Source organism: Protopterus annectens, chromosome 10.part0 (genome assembly GCF_019279795.1).
Source record: "Protopterus annectens isolate FY-2018-M chromosome 10.part0, PAN1.0, whole genome shotgun sequence".
Lineage (NCBI taxonomy): Eukaryota > Metazoa > Chordata > Ceratodontiformes > Protopteridae > Protopterus > Protopterus annectens.
The window spans coordinates 1,680,256,194-1,680,280,951 of NC_056744.1; the positions used below are offsets into that span (position 1 = coordinate 1,680,256,194).

General features: G+C 38.6%; 1 protein-coding gene across 1 annotated transcript in view; it reads right to left on the reverse strand.

Moving 5' to 3' along the window:
- GPD1L (glycerol-3-phosphate dehydrogenase 1 like) overlaps nt 1-24,758 on the reverse strand; it is a 922,781-nt gene that overhangs the window by 203,459 nt on the left and 694,564 nt on the right. The window contains exon 6 of the mRNA XM_044086437.1: nt 13,684-13,917. Within this exon, the coding sequence (XP_043942372.1) occupies nt 13,684-13,917 (234 nt within the window). The remainder of the gene's footprint in view (nt 1-13,683; nt 13,918-24,758) is intronic.

Here is a 24,758-nt window from a genome sequence, read left to right on the forward strand (position 1 = left end):
GGGCAGAGCATGGAAATAATCCAGAGTCACTACAAGTTACTCCAGACAGCCATATGTGGAACTGGTCCAGCCAGATATATGGCAGAGGGCCTTATGTTTTCATCAGAGGCTACAACATAGACTAAGGTTTGCTGGCAGCCAAAACTGCTTTGTAGGGCTTTTCACTTTGTGTTTCTGAAAGCACACTTTTACAGCGATACAGTGCAATACATTATACTAGTTAAAAATTGAGCTAAATAAATGAAGTATATTGCTGCTCTGCAGCAATATATTCAAGTGGCAGTGACAGCTTTCTAAAAGCACAGTTACGTAACTATTTGCCACAGTAGTAAATCTGCAGACTTAGACTTCTGCAGCAGGTTTAGCAGTAGCAGGTCTCATATTGCAGACTGGTTTGATTCCTGTTGTTTTGCCTTATCTACTGTACAACTCTATGCAAGTCACTTAACTTGGCTAAATTATACGGATCAGCCCTGAAAAGAGGCCCAAGTTAAAGAGAGATGTAAACTGACAAAGTAAAGCAAAATAAATAAATACATTAACATTTAAAAAATATTTTCCTTTCAATATCCGTATGGGTGGAACAAGTCCCATCACCCATGTTAATGTACTCAACTGGGAAGGCAGAGCATGCCCTCTTTTATTAATTATATTGAAAAACTGTAAGATGCAAGTGCTCACGAGCATGCACACAGCTGCAAATACATTAGCCTGAATGCAGTCATATAATAAACTACCTACATCTTAAGGAGAAAAAGGTAAGAAATCAGTAACAAATGTTAATACTCCCCCTTCTCAGGGAGCTTCCAGTGAGGTAAGTACTGCCATAACTACAATAATTTACTATAAGAAGGCTCCTGTAGTACGAAGCATACATAATATGTATGTACCCCTAAACAGTGGACTCCATCCCAGGGGGACTATTAAGGAAACAGGCCAGGAAGAAGGGACTACTGTGTTAAAATGTTCTGCAGAAATCAGTGGCAGAAGGCAATGTATTTTTGGAAGACAGGACTCTCCCTCACCGCCTGGCAACAATACAGATTAATGAAGCAAAGGTGGCTACATGCAGTTTAGATGTAATGACACTCTGATCTCTCTTCACTGTAAATCATGACCATTCCGCTGTGAATGTGTCAACAAGTAGCTCCTGTCTCAGAGTGTCTCTACAGGTGGATGGCTGCCTGCATTGCTTTACTGTTTTCAGCACACCCTCTACTCCGCAGTTAACAAAAGAAATTGAAAACTAATATGATTTTCTGAGAGCCTTAATCTTTACAAACTAACATCTGAAATGTATGTAAATACTTAAACAGCAAATGTTCATTTATGTCTCTCAATGAAGGAAAGAAAAGGAGGCTAATTAACTGATTTAATTAAATTTTCAAAACTGCAAGTGTGCATAAACAGGTGGAAGTGACATCCACAGCAAAACCTCTATCTGAGAAAGACTAAAATGATATTTTGCCCTGGACAGCCTGGAAAGCATTGCTATTTCTATTAGGTATGCTGGCTTGTCTCTGGGAGATAATTTCCCTAAAGAGAAGAACATTAAGTTGCTCCAACATAAATTTTACATTCCATGGGAATATACCATTCTTATTCACTGCAGATACAAGTACAGGACCAGTCTGATGTCACATTATGTTCCTAGAAAGTGAAACAGATCAACTGCAGAGTGATTCAGTTCAAAACCTACAACCAGAAGTCCTGAAGTGGAAACAGGAGGAGGAGCTAATTATCCCAAACATTGGCCCCTAAAGTGCTTCTAAGAAACTGCTTCCTAGAAGTTGTGAACAATGGAGACCCCTCTTTAAGAGTCTGAGGACAGAGAAGGCCCAGGTGAGGAGTCACAACCAGAAATCTGGTGTTTGGAATAGAAGAAATGCGACCCAGAACCTCTTTTGACCAAGCTTAAGCCATATGGCACCTCCACCTGTAATATCTTATATCTCTAAATTGTGATATATTGATTCAAAAGCACTGGTTCTACCAGTTACCTAATCATAAACTGCAACATTAGACAAAGCATCATCGTCACTGTTGAAGGAAGCTAGTGTTATGCTACTTTAAACAGGGTTGGTCTTATACTGACTTAAATAACTAGATGGTAACAAATCTGATCATTCTGTCTGCTAATATCTTCCAGTCAGGGGGTACATTAATGTACTCCGTGTAAACATCAAGCATGGGTTTTGTAAGGGCTGCAGTGTTGATACTCACCCCACCCCCCCACCCCCGATTTTGAAATTTCTAGAAAGCAACTGAATGATGGGTACATTGGCACAACACTTTTCTGTTTAAAACTTCTGAAATGCTCAATCATTCACTCCTTACTAGATGTTTTGCTGACATAGTCTTAGTACTACAGATTCAGATGGACAATATCCTTTCAATCTGTATTACTGACAAGAAGGTTCCCAAAGATTCAGTACACATAAATAAAGTAGAGTCAGTGCAGAAATTCTTAGCCAACCAGCACTCCAATGACTCCACTCTTTTCAGGACTGGCAACTCCATATCTGAGATCCAATCTATATCAAATCAGGCTCATCAAAACAATGTGTTCTGGCATGGAATCTCTGTCCTCTATCTCAACTTGCTTAAAACTAATACCATGCTATTAAAACTTACAAACTAAAGCTTCATATCTCCTTTTTGAAGGAGACCCCAGTGAAGTACCTGATATTCTAAAAACCGCTAGAGTTTGTTTCCTGGATTACTCACTACAATTTGAAGATAAGGCATCTTTTCACTTAAACAATCTGATGAAACCTTGCCTTTGTGATTTAAGGCCCTTCCTAGCCATAGAAGTCCATCTCTAGCGTATCAACTACTTACTAGTTACCAGACTTTGTGAACCAATTTTTATACACTAATCTCAACATTCAACTGACCGGTAGATTACAGAAGGATTACCACACATTGGCAAAACTTACTCCTGCCTCTAATTCATTGATCTGTCCCTGTCCAGTTATAAAATGTCTTTTGCCATCAGTATCCATACTTAAGAAGCCTGCTCCAACACCTGTGTCACTATACACAAGGTGTCTGGGCACTCTGGGCAAATCTAAGAATACAGCTTTGTCTAACTTAACCCTCTTGCTTACCAGCTGATATAAATGGTTTCATCTTAACTTTTCCTTTAAATTTCTTTATAATAACAAGCCCTGATTCTGTAGCTTACGACAAAGATAAGTGTCTCCTACTGGTTTGCACTCCATATAGAGGATTACAATCAGGTCTCTGATCAAAACGGACTTATTATATGTTTAAGACATGGATACCAATAAATTCACCTCAAGATCAAAGCTCTTGAGGTGAAACTAAGCATCTATGTCGAGAACACATAATAATGATCTATGATCAGAGACCAGATCATAATTCTTTGTAGTGCATGGAGTTTTATCTGCTCCATGTATTACTTGATACAGAAAAACAGTGTTAAGTGTTTTGCTGATTTCAGAGCCATAAAGCACTTGGTGAGTGCTGTCAGAAGTTAAATGTAGCACATCTTCTTATTTTACAAAAAAAGTCAAGGAGAGTTTACTGGCAGAGATAACAGGTGGAATGAAGGCTGCTTTTAGTCTTGCCACTGTAGTTTGCTGGTTAGTGCTAGCAGGTTTCAATGGCTGACGTGATACCTGATCTTAACAACTGAAGCAGGAGGTGCTTAGTAACTGCTGAGATTGGGTCTCACTCTATTGAAGCACTTAACTGATTTTTCTTTTTTCGGATATTGGAACATAACCACCATGCTCTATGCACTACAAAGTCATTATGCATTGCAGCTGAGTCAATAAAATATCAACTGCAGATAAATTATTTAATATTTAAATGTGGGATTCCCTTCCAGCTGAAGGAAGGTGTATAATGAGTCACCATCAGTTTAAAGAAAATATTGAAACTGTTTTGTAATACATTATCTTATAAGATAACTACAACATAACCTGATTGGACTATTCCCCTCATAATACTTATTCCTGGTTTATTTAGTTTTTATTCACATTCCTAATTTCCAGAAGTGTAATGGTTCCAACATTACTACAGTAACTAAAATAATCACAAAAGAAAATCTATACATGCAGCAAGCAAAATATGCACACTGATGCATATATAGTACATTAAATTAATGGCGATGTTATGTTAACACCCAGGTACAGAGAAAGCAGCAATCCCAAGTGCTCTTAAAATACTACAGTCATTAAAAATACTCAAGAATGTAGACACAGTACTCAGGTGTGCATACTTACATATATATCTATATATATATATATATATATAGCTCTCTCTCTCTCTCTATATATATATATATATATATATATATATATATCTATACACACACATACACATATTTATATATACACATACATACATATACATGTACACACATATATATATATATATATATATATATATATATATATATGTATATGTGTGTGTATATATATATATATATATATATATATATATATATATATATATATATATATATATACACATATATATATATATATATATATATATATATATACACATATATATATATATATATATATATATAGAGAGAGAGACCTTGAAATATTGAAGTACCAAAAAATTGAACTTAAAAACATCGATCCCAAAAGATCAAATAACAAAATACTGAAAAACAAAAATAAAAGCAACTAATGTTTTTTTGCCTGCCTCAAGCCCCCCATGCACCCCCCACCCCCTATTAAAGATATATACGAACTCTGAGATCACACAACAGAGCGGTAAGGGCAAATCCCCAATCCCGCAAACTCCCACACAGTAATGCTGGCAGAGTCGAGTATATGATTCTTTGAGCAATTCTTCTGGCATTACAGATGGTCGATGATATGAACGACTGACTATTTAAAGTGCTTCTACATATATATATATATATATATATATATATATATATATATATATATATATATACTCACACCCACAACCACACATATATTGTATGACACTGAAACAAAACATAATACTACTCAGAACATAACCATTTATAACTCAAAATATATAACTGGGTGGCAATTCTACCAAAAGGATACAGAACAGTGACAGCTATGAACAGTATACCCTATCAGGCCTGTGCCCTCTGTACCAGCAGCAGTTTCAGATGCAAAACAAATAATGTGTTACACAAATGCAAGCTGACAACATTTTCATATAGATTGTGGCTGCAGTAACAATGACCTTTACAGAAAGGATAGGTGACTGTACTCATAAATGAGTGTGCAATGATAGTAAGAAACTTTCTAAAGGCTGCAAAGTGCACATCAGTATCTCCCTGCGTGAGTCAGGAGATGACAGGCAGTTTGTATTCTACATTAACTAACAAAATCTACATTAACTAACAAAACATTCAAAAAAGTTAAGGGTACAAGTCTGTTGGGAACACTTAGAGTGACATCAGTGAATATAACATGACACCGTATGACTTTGCTGTGTGGAGATTATGTTGGTCTCCCTGGGTTTCTGTGCCACAAAATGGAAGCTGCAGTGGCAAGAGATTACATAGTGCTACTCTGTTAAGGGAGAAGACTTTCCCACTATGGGGCTGATGTACAGCGGGTATGTCACCTGAAATACCATATTTAACTCAAAACACAATCTGCTCGAAGGACAGAGATTTTATTCTTTTTAGTTCTAAATTTGTCTGAAACAACCCACTTCATTCAGCCCTTTCATATAAACATTACAAATAAAACAGTTCTAAACATGCTCAAACAGCAAATAATTGATCAAAATACAACTCTAAAAACCCAGAAAGCCACTGGGATGCCAGTAGATTTGTCAAATTAGTCAAGGGATGCTGAAAAGCAAAGAAAACACAATTAGTGGATTCAGCAACGGTATACAAAAATGTTTATCACAATTTAAATGTTGTCTTTACCATGCAGAGTACAGTGTCTTGTCTTTAAAGACTTAACATAATGAGCATTTTCTAAATATTTAGTATATCAAATGCCAAAATACATCCATTTATACCCATCTCATATGCCAAGTCTGGTTTCACCTGGTGACACCTATATAAGATACATATTGTTATCTGGATTGTATATATATATATGGCAAGTATATTGAATAAGGGCCCACTGTTTACGCAACATTGACCTTTAAGGATATGGTAAATGATGGCAAGTTCAAAGGAATAAGCTGTAAATGTGTCTGAGGTCCAGTACTATGCAGCAATACAAATGCAATATCCTACACACAAAATATGTAAATAATAACCAAAGCAATGTATCCTACATGCAAAATATGTAAATAGTAACCAAAGCAATGGCCTGCATGTATATACTAGAAGTCCATGCTGTTCAACTACATCCCAAATTCCCAAAGTAGCACCCACTGTAGGCTGGAGTTTCACTGTAGTACAAAGTATTGCCAAATCAGCAAATGTCACAGGAAGTACATTCCAGGCAACATACATGGCAGTAATACAATAAGGCCTCCATGTACACTTCAGGCAATCATCCTCCCTCCCCCAAGAAATCAGATGCAAACAAGTCAGTGCTTGAGTGCTATCACCCCATAAGTTATCTGAAGAGCAGCTGCAGGATCATGGGCACTCAGTAATGTAAAGTGCCGGTATGAAGTGGGAAGGCATCAGTAGACAGAGCAATCTTTTTGCAAGTGCCAGTTCACTGAAGCAAACACAAACAAAGCCACTTTCGGTGCTGAATTTGTTAAGAAACCCTGACGTAGGTAGGGTTTACTATTAAAATGTTGGATGGCATTCACGTGAACTGGGAATGATCAAAAGGCTAATTTCCAGTTCACGGAAGGTCGAACCGAAAATGGTCAGCTCCACAATAGCGAATGCTAGTGTGCATTCGATGTCATGAAGTCTAAGTTCTATCTGGAGATTGCAGTACAGAAGGGATTGAGAAATGTACCCATTTCCTCACTGTAGTGTGATCTCGGAGTTTGTACATATAGTTAGCAGGGGGGTGTGGGGGGCAAAACATTACTTGGGAGTGACCGGAAGGCAAGGCACTCTGGGTAATGTTGACTATGTCGAATGGGACGGGTCGACATTGCTGGTTTCTTTATTGTTGCCTGTCCAATGTTTTTACTTTCAGTATTTTTTTCAATTATGTGATCACTCGACAGCATCTGTTTTGGGATTTCAATAGTAAACTGCAGGTAGATATAAGTCCTTGAATGTGGAGGGATGTTGCCTATATAGGGGTGCAGAGTTTTGCCTCCTGTATAAAAGAATTTAGTTTGAGATTCACAGAGTTTTTTTTTTTGTTTTGTTAGTCTGTTTGCTGAATCTGGACATGCTGCAAATTCTGCTGATTGATTGATACACCAACAACACTTCCAGCAAGTTGCAATGTGATTCCCATAAACGCAGTGTGTTTCAGCTAGGAAATGTAAAAAAAAAAAAAAAAAAACTACCTAAAAACAGCAATTTGTGCCTATTTTCAAAAGGTCTAAGACTTCTTATCACCATAGGTATCCACATCAATATGTACCGTGTAGTGAACACTTAGTATATGTCAACAGAACAGCAAAGTACCAGAATGCAACAGCAAATCCACAGTATATCCATTTAAAAACAGCAGTGTAACTCGTGCAGTAGGCATAGACGTGGCATCCTTCGCAAAATCTTTGCTGGTAACTGCTTACAAACTGCCAGAGCTATATAAATACAACACCACTGTATCCTTGCAATAACTACCTAAATACAGAAATGAAATCTCACACCTTCCTTTATTTTACAACACAGTGAAAAGTTGCCTTAAAACATTTAAAATTGTTGTATGAGGAATGTTTCACAAAGGTGGATATTTGACCCCATAATTAACTCTCAAGGGTGGCACAGTGAGACAGAGATTAGCATTAGTGTTTCATGGTGCTAGTTTCTCCAGTTCAGTTCTCAGCTGGGGTACCTTCTGTGCCAAGTCTACATATCTTTCCTGTATAAATAAGGGTTTTTACCTGTGCTTTAGCTTCTTCTCACAAATGGTAATGGTGGTGCAGTGGCCAGCATTGTCACCTCACAGCAAGAGGTTCTCCCGTTCCATTCTCGGCTGGAGCGCCTTCTGTGTGGAGTCTGCATGTCCTCGCCAAGGTCGAGTGACGTTAAAAGGCATGCAGGTAGGTGCAAGCATGAATGGGTGTGCCTTCCTTGAAGGTTGGGCGTCGGGCTGGCAACTCTGCACCATAAAAATCCACTGCCAATCATTAGTGGACAGGAGTTCCGTTGTGGTGACCCCTAACCGGGAAAAGCCAAAAGACATTTTTTACTATAGGTGAGATGGTGATCCTGTAAACAGCCTGTAGGAGTGCATGTCACATATACCTGTGTGTGTGTGTGTGTGTGTGTGTGTGTGTGTGTGTGTGTGTGTGTGTGTGTGTGTGTGTGTGTGTGTGTGTGTGCATGCGTGCATGTTTACGTGCACGAGCACATGTCCTGCAGTGGGTTGGCACCTCATTCAGGATAACTTTCTGTGCTTCAGGTATACAATACCAGACGGTGTCTGGCTCACCCCATGAACTTGCGCTTGATTAAGCAGGTAACTGAATAATGAGTATATGAAACAAAAGTTACGTCTTTACTATAATGCTAGATTCATGTTGTCTTCTTCTGTCCATCTCAACCTGTGGATTATCAGATCTGACCAGATCTGAAGCCAACACCTTAGCTGTCTCTTCAGCTCTAAAGCTCTGCCTCATCTCCCATAATGGGTAAAAATCTCTCAAAAACAAACTAAAAAACAAAAGAAAAAAACAGAAAATTCCTTGCAGTGAGTTGAAGCAATTTAATTAAGAGGTTTTCGTTTTCAGAATCTGCAAACTTCTTCAGATAAGAAACAAGTGTGAAAGAACATACAATTCACAAGTTTTAAACACAATCACATGATTATAAGAGCCAATCAACGCACTCCTAGTGTAACCTAGGGACATAAAATTAGAGGGATATTAACCTACTAACTCCACATTTATATACACTACAGAAGAGGCTGTAACTTAAAAAACCTGCTTGAAAGTAAGCATACGGAATTGGATAGACAACCTGGTATGCAAAGATGTGGAATGTGCAGATTTTGCAAGTACATGGATATAGGTAAGAAATTCAAAATAAAGAAGAGGGCATTTACATCTAAGCTGAAATTTACATGTAACTAAAGATTTGTTGTTTATTTAGCTCAGTTCCAACTTTGTCCAGTTTTCTCTGTATGAAAGATGGAGCGTAGGCTCTGAGAAAGGGTTTACGTGCATGTACATGCAATAGAGAAATGTAAACAAGACAATGCTTTGGCCAAACACTGTGTAATGTTTAGTGGTCATACTTTTATTTTTAGAGTAATTGACCAAATAATGGATAGTAGAGGTGGGCCAGCTGGATTATGGCTAGAAGAACTGGAGTTGTATTGGCAGCTTTTATTAAACGCATTCAACTATCCAGGCTTAAATGAAGCATGCAATATTATATGCTTCTTGAAACTAAAGAGCCTGGAACAATAAAAATCTGATGTAAAAATTGAGGTAAATATATATATATATATATATATATATATATATATATATATATATATATATATATATATATATATATAGTATACAGTATATAAATTTTCATTTAAAGTATTAGAAATCTTATAGTAAATTAAGTTTAGTCATGTTTATTATCTTTTATATTCATTTTTTGCATTTATATTTCATGTCTTTTTGGATTCTGGGTTAATGGTTAGTAAATGTGGAGTTAGTAGGTTAATATCTCTTTAATTTTGTGTCCCTAGGTTACACTAGGAGTGCGTTGCTTGGCTCTTATAATCATGTGATTGTGTTTAAAACGTGTGAATTGCATGTTCATTCACACTTGTTTTTTATCTGAAGAAGTTTGCAGATTCTGCAAATGAAAAGTGCTTAATTAAATTGCTTCAACTCACTGCAGGGACTTTTCCTTTTTTTGTTTTGTTTTTCATCTCCCATAATGCACTGCCCTCCCTGATTCTCCTCGGATAGAGTTTGCCTTACAGTGATAAAAAAAAAAAAAAACAATTAGAGCAAACTTCAAGACATGAAAGGGAAAAGGCACTTCACAAATTGTCCCAAAATTTATGGTTTGGGCTAGAAACCAGTCACAAAAGATGCCAATTTGGAAAGGGAAACAGTGGGCTGAATGGCTGAGACAGGTGGAAGAAGACAAAACCGATCTAGCATTATGATAAGTACATAACTTTCATGTCCAATGTTGTCTTTTCTATCAGCCTCAACCTGTAAGACAGTCTCCAGACACTCAAACAAGGGTGGCATCAGGAGAGAGCATTCCTCAAAATGGTAGAGCCAAAGTTTGACCTGTATCTTGACTGTATATCCAATTTGTAATGACTTACGAAGGTATGAGTGCTACACCATGTAGCAGATGCACAAATATAACCTACAGAGGCCTGAGCACAGAAAGCAGCTGAGATAACAGCAGCTCTGGTAGAATGGACTCAAGTTTTATCAGGTAAAGAGATGCCTTTCACTGAGTAAATGAAAGAACTGCAATCAGAAAGTCAACTGAATAAGGTCACCTAAGAAACATTCTTTTTCTAATTCCTTTAGTTTTGTCCAAATTAAATCTTAGCTGACAAAGAAGATCCAAACAATTGGGCAAGTGTTCCCCCTTTGTGACTGGAGTTGGGAAAGAAAACAGGTACATGGATTGACTGACTCAAGTTTGAATAGATAGGCTAAAGGCCCTGTCCCTCTACTCAGTCTCCTACAGACTCCTCAGAGGTGACCTCTGTCTGGCATACAAAGCAATCTCAGATCCCGCCTTGATGGGACTACTGCATATCTACAAGTCAAGCTCCACTTGAGTAACCTCCACAAGCAACCTCAACCTGGTCTGTGGCATCAATAGAACTTGCTGGTGGGACAGATTTGTGTCCCAGAGACTCCCCCTTCTGTGGAATAGACTCCCTCTCCACCTCAAGCAGAGTACCTCATTAACCCTTTTTAAGAGCAACCTGGATAACTGAATGGGAAACAGAAAATACACCAGTGGAATGCCACCCATGTCCTTGATGGACAAGGGCATCGGGTTCTGACTTGTAGGAATATGGACTAAATTCTTGGCTAGGCTTGTAAGGGCCTCAGGGCCAATAGCCTAGTAATTTCCTATGATCCTATGATTCAGAGGCCACTTTAGACAGGAAGGAAGGATTAGTCCAGAAAGAGACTCTGAATTATGGAAAATAAGGTAAGGAAAGATGCAACACAAGGCTTGGAGTTCTGACACCCTCCTTGCAGAAGTTATAGCAACCAAAAAGAGAGCCTTCCAAGACAGCAGTTTCAACTCTATGGTAGATAGTGATACAAAGGAATGTCTAGTCAAAGCTTGCAAGAGTAGGAGCAAGTCCCTAGGAAGACACAGATCCCTGACAGGAGGTCTAAAAAGGAAGGCACTCTTCACAAAGGCTTTTGGTAGTTTAAGGGATGTAACAGGCATATTATCCATACCCACATGAAAATTAGATATGGCTACTAACTACTGTATCTTGATAGTGGAATAGCCAAGACCAGATTAAAACAGATCTTCCAGGAAAATTAAAATTGCAATCAAAGGAGTGAAGAAGGGATCCAAACCCTTAGCTGTGGCCAAATGGGAAATATTTTCCACTTGCTAGTATGAACCTTCCTTTCTGAAGTGTTGTGGAAAGAAGAAAGGACGTAGACAACGCTCTTAAAAGCTTGGGAACTATGGCCATCGGTGTAACTGGGAAACCAAGAGGTCAACCTGATGGACTTGAGATTCAGGTCAGGCTAACCGAAGGGCTAAGAAATTAACTCTGGAATTGGGTCTAGGACCTAAGGATGGTGCAACAGATGAGGCCACAGAAAGGTGGAACCATACTTGTGTCATTCAAAAGGGGGGGGGGTTGAGGAGTTCCAGGACTTGTACTGGTTCTAGACTAGATATGTAGCCTACAGTGATGCCTAAGGATTGAGTAGAGATGCCTTTGAGGTCACCACCATTGTCACATGCTTATATAACACCTGGGGGTGGGGGTTGTGGTGAGCCCAAAGGACAGATCTTGAAAGTGGTAATGGTTGACTCCCAGCCAAAAGCACAGGAAACTCCTGGAATGCTTGGCTATTTTTATGGACAATAAGCATCCTTGATATTCACTGAGCACATCCAGTCATCCGTCCACAGGAAAGTTAGAATGGACTGCAATGTCACCATCAAGAATTTGGTCCGTTTCACATAAAGGTTTAGCCTTCTGAAGTCCAGAATAGGCCAGACATTCTTGTTTTTCTTTGGCACTAAAAAGAATCTTGAGTGGACCCCAGATTCTTCATGATCTGGTGGGACCTCTTGGATGACTCAGTTTAAGAGTAGCTTTTTTATCATGACTAATGCTTCCCTTCACTGTCAGGGTGGAATATAGGGAAGGAATCTTTGACTTTCAGTTGGGAGTGTATAGAAAGGTGGTGGAATAACCTGTGGAAATGACTCTCACAACTCAAGTGTCTGGAGGCATTTGGGATGCACTTGGCTGTCCACCCAAAAGCTTGGGAGGTCTTCACTTCAGAGTTCAGCAACCTGGCAACCTTTCTGGAATCCTAGAAGAAAACAGTCTTCCATAACAGACATTTTAGATCAGGTTTGTCTGATGGTTCAAAGGGTTTTTGGTGATGAGGGATCTTTTATCGCAGGTCTCAAAATAAAAAAACACCTTTTATAAAAGCTTTACACAATCTAGAAGAAGCTAAGGAAAAGGATTTATTTCCTGTGTGGGAATTTGAAATTGATACCAAATAAAGTTTAATTGTAAAGAAACTAGCCCCATCTTTGTAGAGAGTTGTCAAAAAATGAAGAATAGCAGAAATTGGTGCAGAAAAGGGATCAATCTTGTTATTTGACACCCAAATAGAGAACCATTTCCACTTACTTTTATAAACTTTTTTTGTAGCATTTTTTTAAGAAGTCAAAATAATGTCACAAACTGGGAAAGAAATCCTGGACTGTCTAACTATTACTGGAAATGGAGAAACCAAGCTGTCAGCTTGAGGACCTGAATATTAGGATGCTGAATCCCTGATGAGTGAGAAAGGAGATCCTGAGTAGGCTCCAGTATCCATGGAGGATAACAAAGATGAGACCATAGAAAAAGGAACCATACTTGCCGAGCCCAGAAGGGGCAATAAGAATTACTAAGCTTTTCAGCCTTCTTGCTTTCTGCAGAAATCTTGGAATCAGGGGAAGAGGAAAAAAATAGTAAGCAATTGTTTTAAAATAAAGAATAAACAAACTCACAATACCAGTAAAAATGCTCAAGAGTGGAACCTGCATCTGGTCACAAAGGCGGCAAATGAGATCTGAGGCAATAGGGATGGAATATGGCATTGTGGGTAGAAGGAGCTCAAGAGCTGAATCTGAGATATAGTAAATGCAGCTGAGTCAGATCTCAGGATCAGATCCAGACCCATAAGTGAGGAAGAATAAAAAAGGACAACATTAGATTTTAATCTGTAAATAAACACTAGATTTTAATTCTACTGTGACCAAAATGATACTAGATTATTCACAGCAAATAATGTAAGTGGACATTTTTAGCTTGGCACATACTGGATCAAATCCTCCATTTTCCAACATTTATGGACTTAATATATTGTGTATCTCATAACCAAATGTGTAGTTAGAAGAGATGACCATACCTTTCCTGTCCTTACAAAAGCTTCAGATACTTTACGATTCCGCCCACCATAGCAGGTTGTGATAAGATCTGCCACACCACAGCTCTCCAGGAAAGTAGAAGCAGACACTCGACTTTTACAAAAGATTTTGGCAAAAGCAATCATCTCCATCAGACCAAGTCGAATAACAGCAGCTTTAGTGTTGTCTCCACAGGACATGCCATCACAGAACCCTGCTCCCACAGCAACAATGTTCTGGAAAAAAAAACATAAACCAGGCTCATGGTTGTGCAATGTGTTTAACTTCTCCAAATTCAAAAGAATATAGGGAAGCACACAGACAAAATGTCTCTGCACAATGCACTTAAAATGAAAGGCAGTTCAGTTACAGAATAAATGCTTCAGAGCTTAACTGGATGGATAGACATATTGATTCTGCTAACATCATACTTTATCCCTGCAAAAAAAAAAAAAAAAAAAAAGTAACAAAAAATGTGCTTGTAAAACCAATAAAAGGAAATAAACCATTGTCTGAATCTACAGTTACATATGTCCAGAGCAGTTTTTATTTGTTGTTGATCTTTCTAAACGTTCTGGTCTTCCATTATTTGATATCAGAAAATGTATGCTATGAAAGTTCATGAATTAACTCCAACATAATTCCTGTATCTGCTCCAGGGAATGCATATATACCTTGATGGGACATCATATAATTGCTGATACATTCTGGGAGAGGTGTAAGAGAGTATGAGATGCCCACAACTGCTTAACATCTGGAGCAAGGAGGGAAGGATCAGAGTCTCAGTAATTTAAGGGGGAGGGGTTCACCCAAGAGCTGTAATTTATTTAATCAAATAAATGTATTCCATTCCTTCCTTCAAGGCAAGGACCCATCCATGTCCACAACATGCTCACAAATACAATAAACTACAATACCCTGGGACGAAATTTATTGTAGTATGTGGTCACCAATACTCTTTTGCAATAGCCATTAAGATGTCAGTTTGACAGCACAATGCAGGAAAAAAAATTATAGCCTTCACATAAACATGAGTGCGCAAGTACCCACACACACACACACACACACACACACACACACACACACACACACACACACACACACACACACACACACACACACACACACACACGTACATACACACACACACACACACACACACACACACACACACACACACACACACACACACACACACACACACACACACACACACACACACACACACACACACACACACACACACACACACACACACACACGCACACACACACACACACACACACACACACACACACACACACACACACACACACACACACACATGCTTGAAAGAAAAAAAGTGTCCAAAAAAACTAGTCTGGTTCCTTCCCTGGTGACCTAAATCGGTCATATGTGAGCCTAACTCATTAATGCCAACAACGTTATGTTAATCACAACTGTACTGCTAGCTGTGTGAGCAGCTTTGCCCATTCAGGGTGACAGTGGTTTAAAGGCAGACCATGCAGTACTTTTGTTTTGCTGTAACTTAATTGTGGTACCAAATTTGTGAAATTTAGTGCAGTGATTAGGCATATTAAATATGAGGAAATTACTTCAGCTGCACAAAAAATGCAAAAAGCTGCTTTTCTTGTTCAGCTTTCATAGCATACATTTTGTGATATTTAATTATTTTGACTTTCAGCTCCAGATAACGGAGATCCAGCCTGCCAGTATTCAGGAGTATCACACTTAAATTAACTGACTGCAGGTGCTGTTCCCATCCACAATCAATACAAAACCCCATCTCATTGCCTCTGCAAGGTGTCTCCGCCACCAACATGGTGACTAGACATTTTGGATAAGCCTCATATAATCAAAGCATGTGAAGTATATAAAAATTATTGGAAAAATTCACTTACAGCTTTTTTTCACTCAGTATACAGGTGGGTTACATTTGAAAAAAGGATAGGGTGGGTTACATTTGAAAAAAAACACGTATCAAAGATGTCATTAAGTAAAAAGCTGCAGAAAAACTCTGTCAATAAGGCTACAAGAAAAAGAGACGAGCACACCTTATTCCAGTTTTCTGCCATCCTGCAGCTTACAACCATTTTGTTTTACTGTTTATTCACAGCATTAAAGGAACTGTAACATACTAATCTTTAGGAGAAATCTGGCATGCAGCATGTTTAGGTGTGTGAAATGTCCGACAGTTTCCAGCTCAAATGGACTTTAGATACAGCAATCCTCCATTCCTAGCAGTGGCTCTACACATCACTATTCCACCTGAAGAAGAACCAGCACTACCCCAACAAGCTCAGCTCCACCTAAAAGGACAAAGGTCACACTTCCTGGCCTCACAGCATCAGTGTAAGATTTCAGTATTCAGCGAGTCTGACATTTTTATGCCATTCAAGAGTGCATGGCCAAGTTTAGTAATCTAGGTACAAAGTGATATGGCTGACTTGTGGAGATAAGCACAGCGTCCAACCTGCATAGGACATCAGCAGGCATGTACTAAATGTTTAAATACAATGCATAACATTAATACACTCACCTAAGCTGGGATTTCTACAGATGCACCGCAGTTCTGCCCAACACATGCTCAGCAATGGAGCACTGAGCACTGAAGGAAAGAATGAATATCTAAAATAAAACATGGGGCTCTTCTAGCCAAAGGTTATGTAAATCAGCCAGGCAGCATGTATCCAATGGGACCGATACATGCAGTACAACTGTGTAGGCAGACCAAGTCATGCAGTGAAATATTTATCCAGAAGCACAGGAAACAATGCAAAGAGTGCCTGCATGGTACATAGTGACCTCACAAGCAAAGAAAATGTGACCTCAGGCCATATATCTGCCCATTACACTGTCTTTCCAGTGCTACGCTGCATGTGTTACCAATTCTCTCAGTGGGACAGCATTACATGCCATAGACTGCTAAGTAACCAGCTATTATGTACAGGTGTACTGTTGTGGTAAACAGGTATGTGGACACCTGTTGGATTAATAAAAGGAAAGGAAAGGGGTCTATATCATATATTCAAAATTCCAAAATATCGAACACCATAAGCTCGAACTTGGAATTCCGAAATATGATAACATCGAACACTCAGAATAGTGAATTTCTTCCCAGGAAAAAACTTGCTGTTCCGAGAAACATACACACAACACAAGTACACCAAAATAAATAAACCACACACATACACTTAACAAAACCCTACTTCTAATTCTACACTAAACAGTACATACATTCCTATCTATCCACTAACCTTAGCCTGCACCTTAACCCTAAGGTCCGTAACTATCGCACACTTACCCTACGAAACTATACACAAACAAACTAATAAATACACACACATACACTTAACAAAGCCCTACTTCTAACCCTATACTAAACCATACATACATTCCTACCTATCCACTTACCTTAACCCGCACCCTAACCCTAAGGTCGGTAGCTATCGCACCACAGTGGAAGAAATAGCGAAGCCACCGAACGGCCCACCAAAATCTTGCCCTAGGTAAGAATTCGATGTCCTGGGCTTTGCTATTTTCATCCTTCGATGTAGTTGGTTCGATATTATAACATTCGAAGTTTTGCAACTTCGATGTTATAATATAGACCCAAGGAAAGATGTGTACAGCAAAGTAGGAAAAGTGAAAAAGCAGAGAGTAGCACAAAAGGACAACAGACAGGGATATGCAGGATGGATGAAGGGAACTTTTTATAGTGTTACTGCCCCATGGGTAAGGGGAAAGGGAAAGTAGCAGTTCAAAAAGTGGAAGGGGTAGGTGTACAGGGACAGACAGACAAAGTGCAGGACAGAGAACAGGAATGAAACTGCACACAATTAGATATGGAGACACTGGGGACAGAGACAAGTAGACGGTAGACAAAAAGTAATACCAAACTGAACACACCAAATTGCTAGGAGTGGAAATAGACAATAAACTAAAATTTGACATTCACATATCCATGACTATAAAAAAAGTCCACAAAAAACTAGGAGTGTTATACAGAAATAAGCAATTTCTCACCAAAGCAGCAAAGATTTCAATAGCAAATTCCCACCTTATCTCCACCCTACTTTATGCCTCTCCAATATATACCAACCTAAGGCAATGTGATCTAAACAAGCTAGAGACCTGCTACAACAAAATCGCCAAATTCGCCACAGGGGCATCCTACCGTAGTCACCACTGTCTCTCACTTGCTGAACTGGGCTGGCTTGAACTCCCTCACCTCCTTCAGTGGTATCAACTCTCACTCGCCCACAAACTAGTAAACCATCCACTAAATGTCCCATCCCTCCAGAATCTACTCCAACCCTATCGCACCACCAGACCACTAAGATCCAGCAGCAAAAATCACTTACAGATCACTAAAGCCAATAACTCTGCTGGTGAAGCACTATTCTCTTGCGCCATAGCCAAATTATGGAACTCACTCCCACCCACAAATACCTCCATACTATCATGCACCCACTTCAAAACTTTACTAAAAGTGCAACTAAAAACATGCTGGCTATGCCCTTGCAACTCCCACTCTAATATCATCCACCCCATCCAACCACTACCTTTCTTTCCACTCCACTAACTGCCTTGATTATAGCAAGCTCAGATGCTCATAAGCCAGTACTTATTATACAGCACAAACTTCTTCTTCTTGTAACATTTGTTAATGTCTGGTATGCACTTCACAGATAAAGATTCTAGTTGTCTACAGATGTACTATGTTCTTCATCTGTAAATATGTTGTAAGTAATTGCTATGTAAATTGTTATTCACTATGTAATCCAATGTATATACTGTCTGTTTATTTTAACTGTGGAGCTTTTCTCCCCGGGCATCCACTGAAAATGGACCTACGTCCAGTCGGACACTCCCGGTCAACAAATTTAAATAAATAAATAATAAATAAAATGGGGTTTGAACAATGCACTAGGTATGGGGCTGGACAAAAAGAGAAAGAAAGCACACACAGCAGGAGACAGGGTGGGATACAACCAGCTACCAATTCATTCCCATCCTATCCATGAGGAGTATCACAAGGATCCATACCATATGATGGATCAGGGTAGCTGACAGTATGGGTCATACTATTCTGCTGGCTTGATGGTAGGGGCATTTCAGGATGCTCTCCACACAGGATATATATCTGTCCATTACTTGCTCCACCACAGCCTCATCACCCTCATGAGGAGCACCCACAACCTCTGAAGGCTTTAAACAGTGATGCAGGGCTTTGGTATGTTCCTCCCAAAACCTTGTAAGATGCGGGGAACACATATATATTAATTTATTGTTTCCTGGTGGTCTACTAGTGAATGGCAAGTGCTTTATTTATCAGGAGGAATCTCTACATATGAAAGTAGTATCATTCTATGAGTGCTACCTTTAAACAGTGATTCATGGCTTTAATGTGTTCTTCCCAAGTCCTTGTACGGACTCCAAAGAATTTTGTTTGGTTTGTGCTTTTGTCTTTTTGTGCCCCCCCACCCTTTTTTTCCAAGCCCCCTGTTGTCTAATAGTCTAGTGGTGATTTACAGGTGCTTCTTCACCTATCAGGAAAGTACATATAAAAGTAGTGTTACTCTACGAGTGGACGACACATCTACCCATACATATGAAACAACTTTTTTATAGCTACAGGGCAAACTCTGCAACAATTATATTATCATCACTTATATTTTAAATTAACATATTGTTAACATATTCATTTAATGTTTTTTTGGTATAGATTTTTAATGTTTAGTTTTTTAGGATAAGTTATACTTTTGTTTTACTCTTACCAGTAGTTTGATGTGATAAATGATTATTAATACATACATTAGATTTGACATTATTTGCATTTAAAAAGAATTGAGTTACTAAACATCTATGTAGTTGAAGACCTGATCAGCAGTCAATATTTAATCGAATGTAGTAATAATAGAGTATACTCAAAGAATACTCCAGGGTTTTTAATTGTGTTAAATTGTTGGAATAAAGCAATATTATCAAAAAGTAAAGACCTAACAGAAAATTAAAACTGTAAATGTCTATATGAAAATGCGTTCACCTCTATATAGAAATTTACATTCAAATGGTTAGAGGATGTTAAAAACTAGACGTGTCAGCAGATAATCCTGCCATATTACTGACAACAGTAATCTTAGCTAGGATAAACCGGGGTTAAGTATGCAAGAAAAAGTGAAGGTTAAAAGGTAAATAGGGACTCAAAATGATCAAGATATTACAAATGTTAAGAAAGGAAAAAAAGGATAAATAGAAACACGAACAAAAGCAAGAAGCAAAGTCTTGAACAGGAGTTAAATGCCATCTCATTTAATAAAAGCATAGAGAGTTTGTTTCTTTCGGCTTTTCCCGGTTAGGGGTCGCCACAGCAGAACTCCAGTCCGCTAATGATTGGCAGTTGCTTTTTACGTACCGGCTTGCCAGGCCTGACGCACAACCTTCAACGAAGGTACGCCCATTCACGCATGTCTCCATGCAGAAGACGCTCTAGCTAAGAATCGAACCGGACAGCGTCTTACTGTGAGGCGACAACGCTACCGCAGCACCACCACCAAGCATAGACAGTACAGTTGCATTAAATACCTCTGATAGGGATAAGAATTTAACAACTTATGATGATGTTATAAGTAGGGAAGGAGTACGAGATTTTAGGCACAACTAGTGCTGTAAATTCACCCATTACTATGTTGTCTAGATTTGATCAATATCCTGAAGTTTTTTTTATTAGTTAATAAAAATGACAGAACTCATTTTGATAAAGTGAAAATATTAAATGATAGTGAATTACTAATCACTAGACAAGGCAATATCAGAGACTTAGATGGTTATATAGACTAATAATGAAGACAGCATCAATAAAAATATTATTGTTAGGAAAAGAATTACAAAAGTTATGGAGCTGAAGACAGAGAGCCTCTCAGAAACAAGAGACCTGTAATAGACAATAATAACACTTTGCCTTGTCATGATATCTCAACAGTCAAAGTCAAAGTAAACTTTATTGTCATTTAGCCTTTTAGCCTAAACAAGTGCTGTCCAAACAAAATTGCATGCATCAGGCTCAAATTGAGAAGATATATGCATAAAATAACACATACAATGGATATATAGTCATCATTTCACATTAGACAGGTTACTCTACTACACAAGCCTAATGCTGGGCTACTCTATGTTGATATCAACTACAATTATATAAACTAGGTAAACATGCGATCAGTACATCATTATTACTTGGACTGAAACTTATTGACACCAGTAATGTCTGATGCATAGGTTTTCATCAAGGTATGCTATTTATGCTGGAGCAACTGACCTAAGACATACTCCACTTGACCATATGAAGAACTCTGTACTTGATATAATAGAATATTTGGAACACAGTGAGATGTATTATGTTTTGCGTGAAACTATTCCATCATTATCTTGGTTGGATGGTATACAATGTTAAAATTGTTAAATACTGGGAAGAAAGTGTTTTGGATAGAAGTTATTCTCAAACGACATGCTTTATTTAAGCCTGTATGGCACCTAATACATGGCTGGGAAAATATTTGAACATATAAAACATTTTTTAGAGTTGAGTTCTGTAAAAATGAAAAGTTTAATTCCATTGGACCTGACAGACTATGGATAAATGATCTTTACAGAAATCCTGTTCAAAACAAGTTATTAAAGACAAGATTTATTATCCAATGTGCTGGAGCAAAGAACTAACAGAATTATTTATGAAGAAGAAGAAAAAGTATAACCTCCGTAAAAAATACAACACAAGTATGAATACAGAGGATTAGAATTGGGTTCCTAATCATAACCCATTTATTATGTGTTTTGAGACATAGATGCCATGAAATTCACCTCTCAACTGAAGCTTGAGAGGTCAATTTTTTGGCATCCCTACAGCAATATCAGACTTTCAGAAAATGTATTTGATTTTTCCCTAAACAGATTACTTAGTATTCATTTTTTTTATTTTTCCTGTATTTAATTTATACTCCGTTAACAGGACAGACCCATTAAAAACAACTACTACTTTTCATGGATAGCCTAGGAGTTTTACAGTCCCATATTAATTCATGCCAGTCAACACCACTCCAGATTTGTATTACTGCATCTTCGCTTATTGCCAATTAAAGATAAAGATAGAATTCATCTTTACAAAGCTATAACATGAAACAAATTCTACTCTTAACTGCTATATCCACCAAGGGGGTAAAAGCATGTGTAACCTTGACCAATGGATGGGAAATCAGAAATTCACCCTGGGTCTGGCCCCAAGTCACTGAGAGACAGAGGTAGACAGTAATGCCCAAACTAACAGTATCCTTCCCACATACACATAACCTCTAGAAACTTCCTAACATACCAACTCCTAATAAATGCCCATAACAACTGGGTTGGAGTGCACGGCTAGGCTTATAAAGACCCTGGAGATCGTTAGTCTGATATTCACGTATGAAACTATGAACCTGTAATAAAAATAATCTACTAATAATGTCTGTGAAGAGGGTATAGTAAGAGATGTAGCAGCACAGAAAACCAGTATTACAGATGCTGATGCTTTACAAATGCAGCTCACATATAAACCTTCTTAAGATGTAAAGAACAAAGTAATAACAGATTTCATAATCAACTATTCAATTTTTGTATTGCTTGATGGTGATATCTGTATGTAGATGAATGAATATAGCCATTGCTTACTTCATAATGGTCCCTTCTGTATCCTGATGATTGAATATTGTATTTTATTTTATATTTGTTTACCGCGGTGGTACACTTATCACAACTAACCATTTGCAGGTACCACCTAGCTAAAATAATTCACAAAGAAGAAGAAAAAAAGGAGAACAGAGAGGCAGTAAGCTCTGCATATCAAAACAGAACAGGAAGTAACTATATATAATGAAAAACAGTGTAGTTGCAATTAACAGCTGTATTAACAATTACGACAGAAATGTTTATGTAACAATTCACAAGACTGCATTTCACTTTTACGTCGTGGTGGAAATAATGTGTGTAGGATATGGTGGGGGAGTTAGAAGAGAGTAAGGCTAGAGGTTGGGAGGCCCTTATATGATGTGGCCTGGTGTGTGGCAAGTACAGCTTGATTTGGCGTGGAGGACTTTAGGTGGTTAGGGAAGAATTCCCATATTCTAGGAGCAAGAATGGAGAAAAAGTGGTTGCTTGGTTTAAGGGGGATGGAGTGTGGGGGTTGTTTGGAAGAAGCATTGCAGGTTGTAGTATATGTGTTTAGTAAAAATGTTTTGCAGCTAGTGGTGGAAATGAGTTAGGATCAAGAGGTCTGAAGATGACTGAGCCTAGCAGCAGGTCTGCTCTGTGCTGCACCAGGAGCCATTTGGCATTTCTGAGCTGGAGCCAGTGGTGGGCATTTCTGAGGGTGAGGCAGTAGTGTGGGGTTTCTAAAGGGGTGGCAGACAATGGTGCAGCATTTCTGAGGAGGAGGCAGTGGTGTGGCATTTCTGAGGGGGAGAGCAGTGGTGTGGCATTTGGTGAAGCAGTGGTGCAGCATTTCTGAGGCTGAGGCAGTGGTGTGGGGTTTCTAAGGGGGCGGCAGACAATGGTGCGGCATTTCTGAGGGGGAGGGCAGTGGTGTGGCATTTCTGAGGGGGAGGGCAGTGGTGTGGCATTTGGTGAACCAGTGGTGCAGCATTTCTGAGGCTGAGGCAGTGGTTCTCATTAGAGAATGAGTAGTGATGAAGGGACAGATTTTGTTTTTGATAGTCTGTAGTGTGGAGGAGTTTTTCCTTAGAGGCTGTGGCTAATGTACGTAATCCATATTCAAGCTGGTGCAGAACAGCTCCATTGCCCATACCTGCCCTGGCTGGTTTGGACAGGTAGAGTGAGACTTTCCTGGCCCAGAACAGAAGTGAGTTAATTTTTGCCCTCAGTTTTTTATATGGGTATTGAATGTTAGTGACTGGTCTGGCCACAAACTGAGGTATTTGAAGGAGTTGGTTATTTATATTGGTGTGCCTCAAAGGGTGGGGATACTGAGAGACTCTGGGGAATCCCTCTGCACTAACAAAGTCACTAACACCTGGAATAGTCTTCCTCCTGACATTAGACTACAAATTAAAACACCCACTTTCAAAAGATTACTGAAAACGCACCTTCTCACCAACCAACTGTGCAATTGCAATGACCCACCTTAACCTCTCACTACACAACAGCAGTACTGCTTCCTTTTAACGCCTATTCTTAGTGACATGCTCACCATGGCTCTGTCCCTCAAATTCCTTGGGAATGCTACTAAATGCTTATTGTAAATATGTAATAATTATACTTATTTTCTTCTATTGTTGCCTTACACTAACCTCAATGTAATCTACCTGTTATGTATCTCCTGAATTCTAATATCTCCTTTCAGAATTGTTATACCTTTGTAGTATGATGTTAACTGATTCGACATTCATAATCTCTGTAACCTGTTACTATTATTTCTAAATGCTGTAAGTATTGTAGTTGCTGGAGATTATCCCCCTGGGCCTCCACTGAAAATGGGCACCAGCTGTCTAGTCAGACACTCCCAGTAAACAAATGTCAAATAAATAATAATAAATAAAAGGGAGGTAGCAAATTACATGGAAATAAATGGCAATTGTGGATACAATACATGCTGAATAATGTTCAGTAGGAGGAGTGTGGTTTAAGGGAAGGCAGGAATTGAGCGATTTATGTAATGTACTGATGATAGTTATAAAAAAAGAACATATGTGATGTATAATGTATGTAGCTGGAAACATGTTAACATGGTTTGTTTTATTTTATATTACTATATGTTTGCCTGTGTCTTAAGTGATAATTTAATAAAGGTGTTAAAAAAAAAAGAAAGGGAAGCAGACGGCTTTGTAAGATTTTCAGTACAAAAGCTTGACAAATCTCACACCGAGTATGGTCATGGGCGGCATTAAGACAAAAAGGCACCTCTTGTGTCTATCCTTATGGGAAGTCTGCCTCCCACACTCACATCCTCCCCTCCTTGATGACATGTAACAGGTAATACGATCAGAAGGAAAATACCCCAGTGGGGCACTTGTCTTCTGAAGGCTCGGTA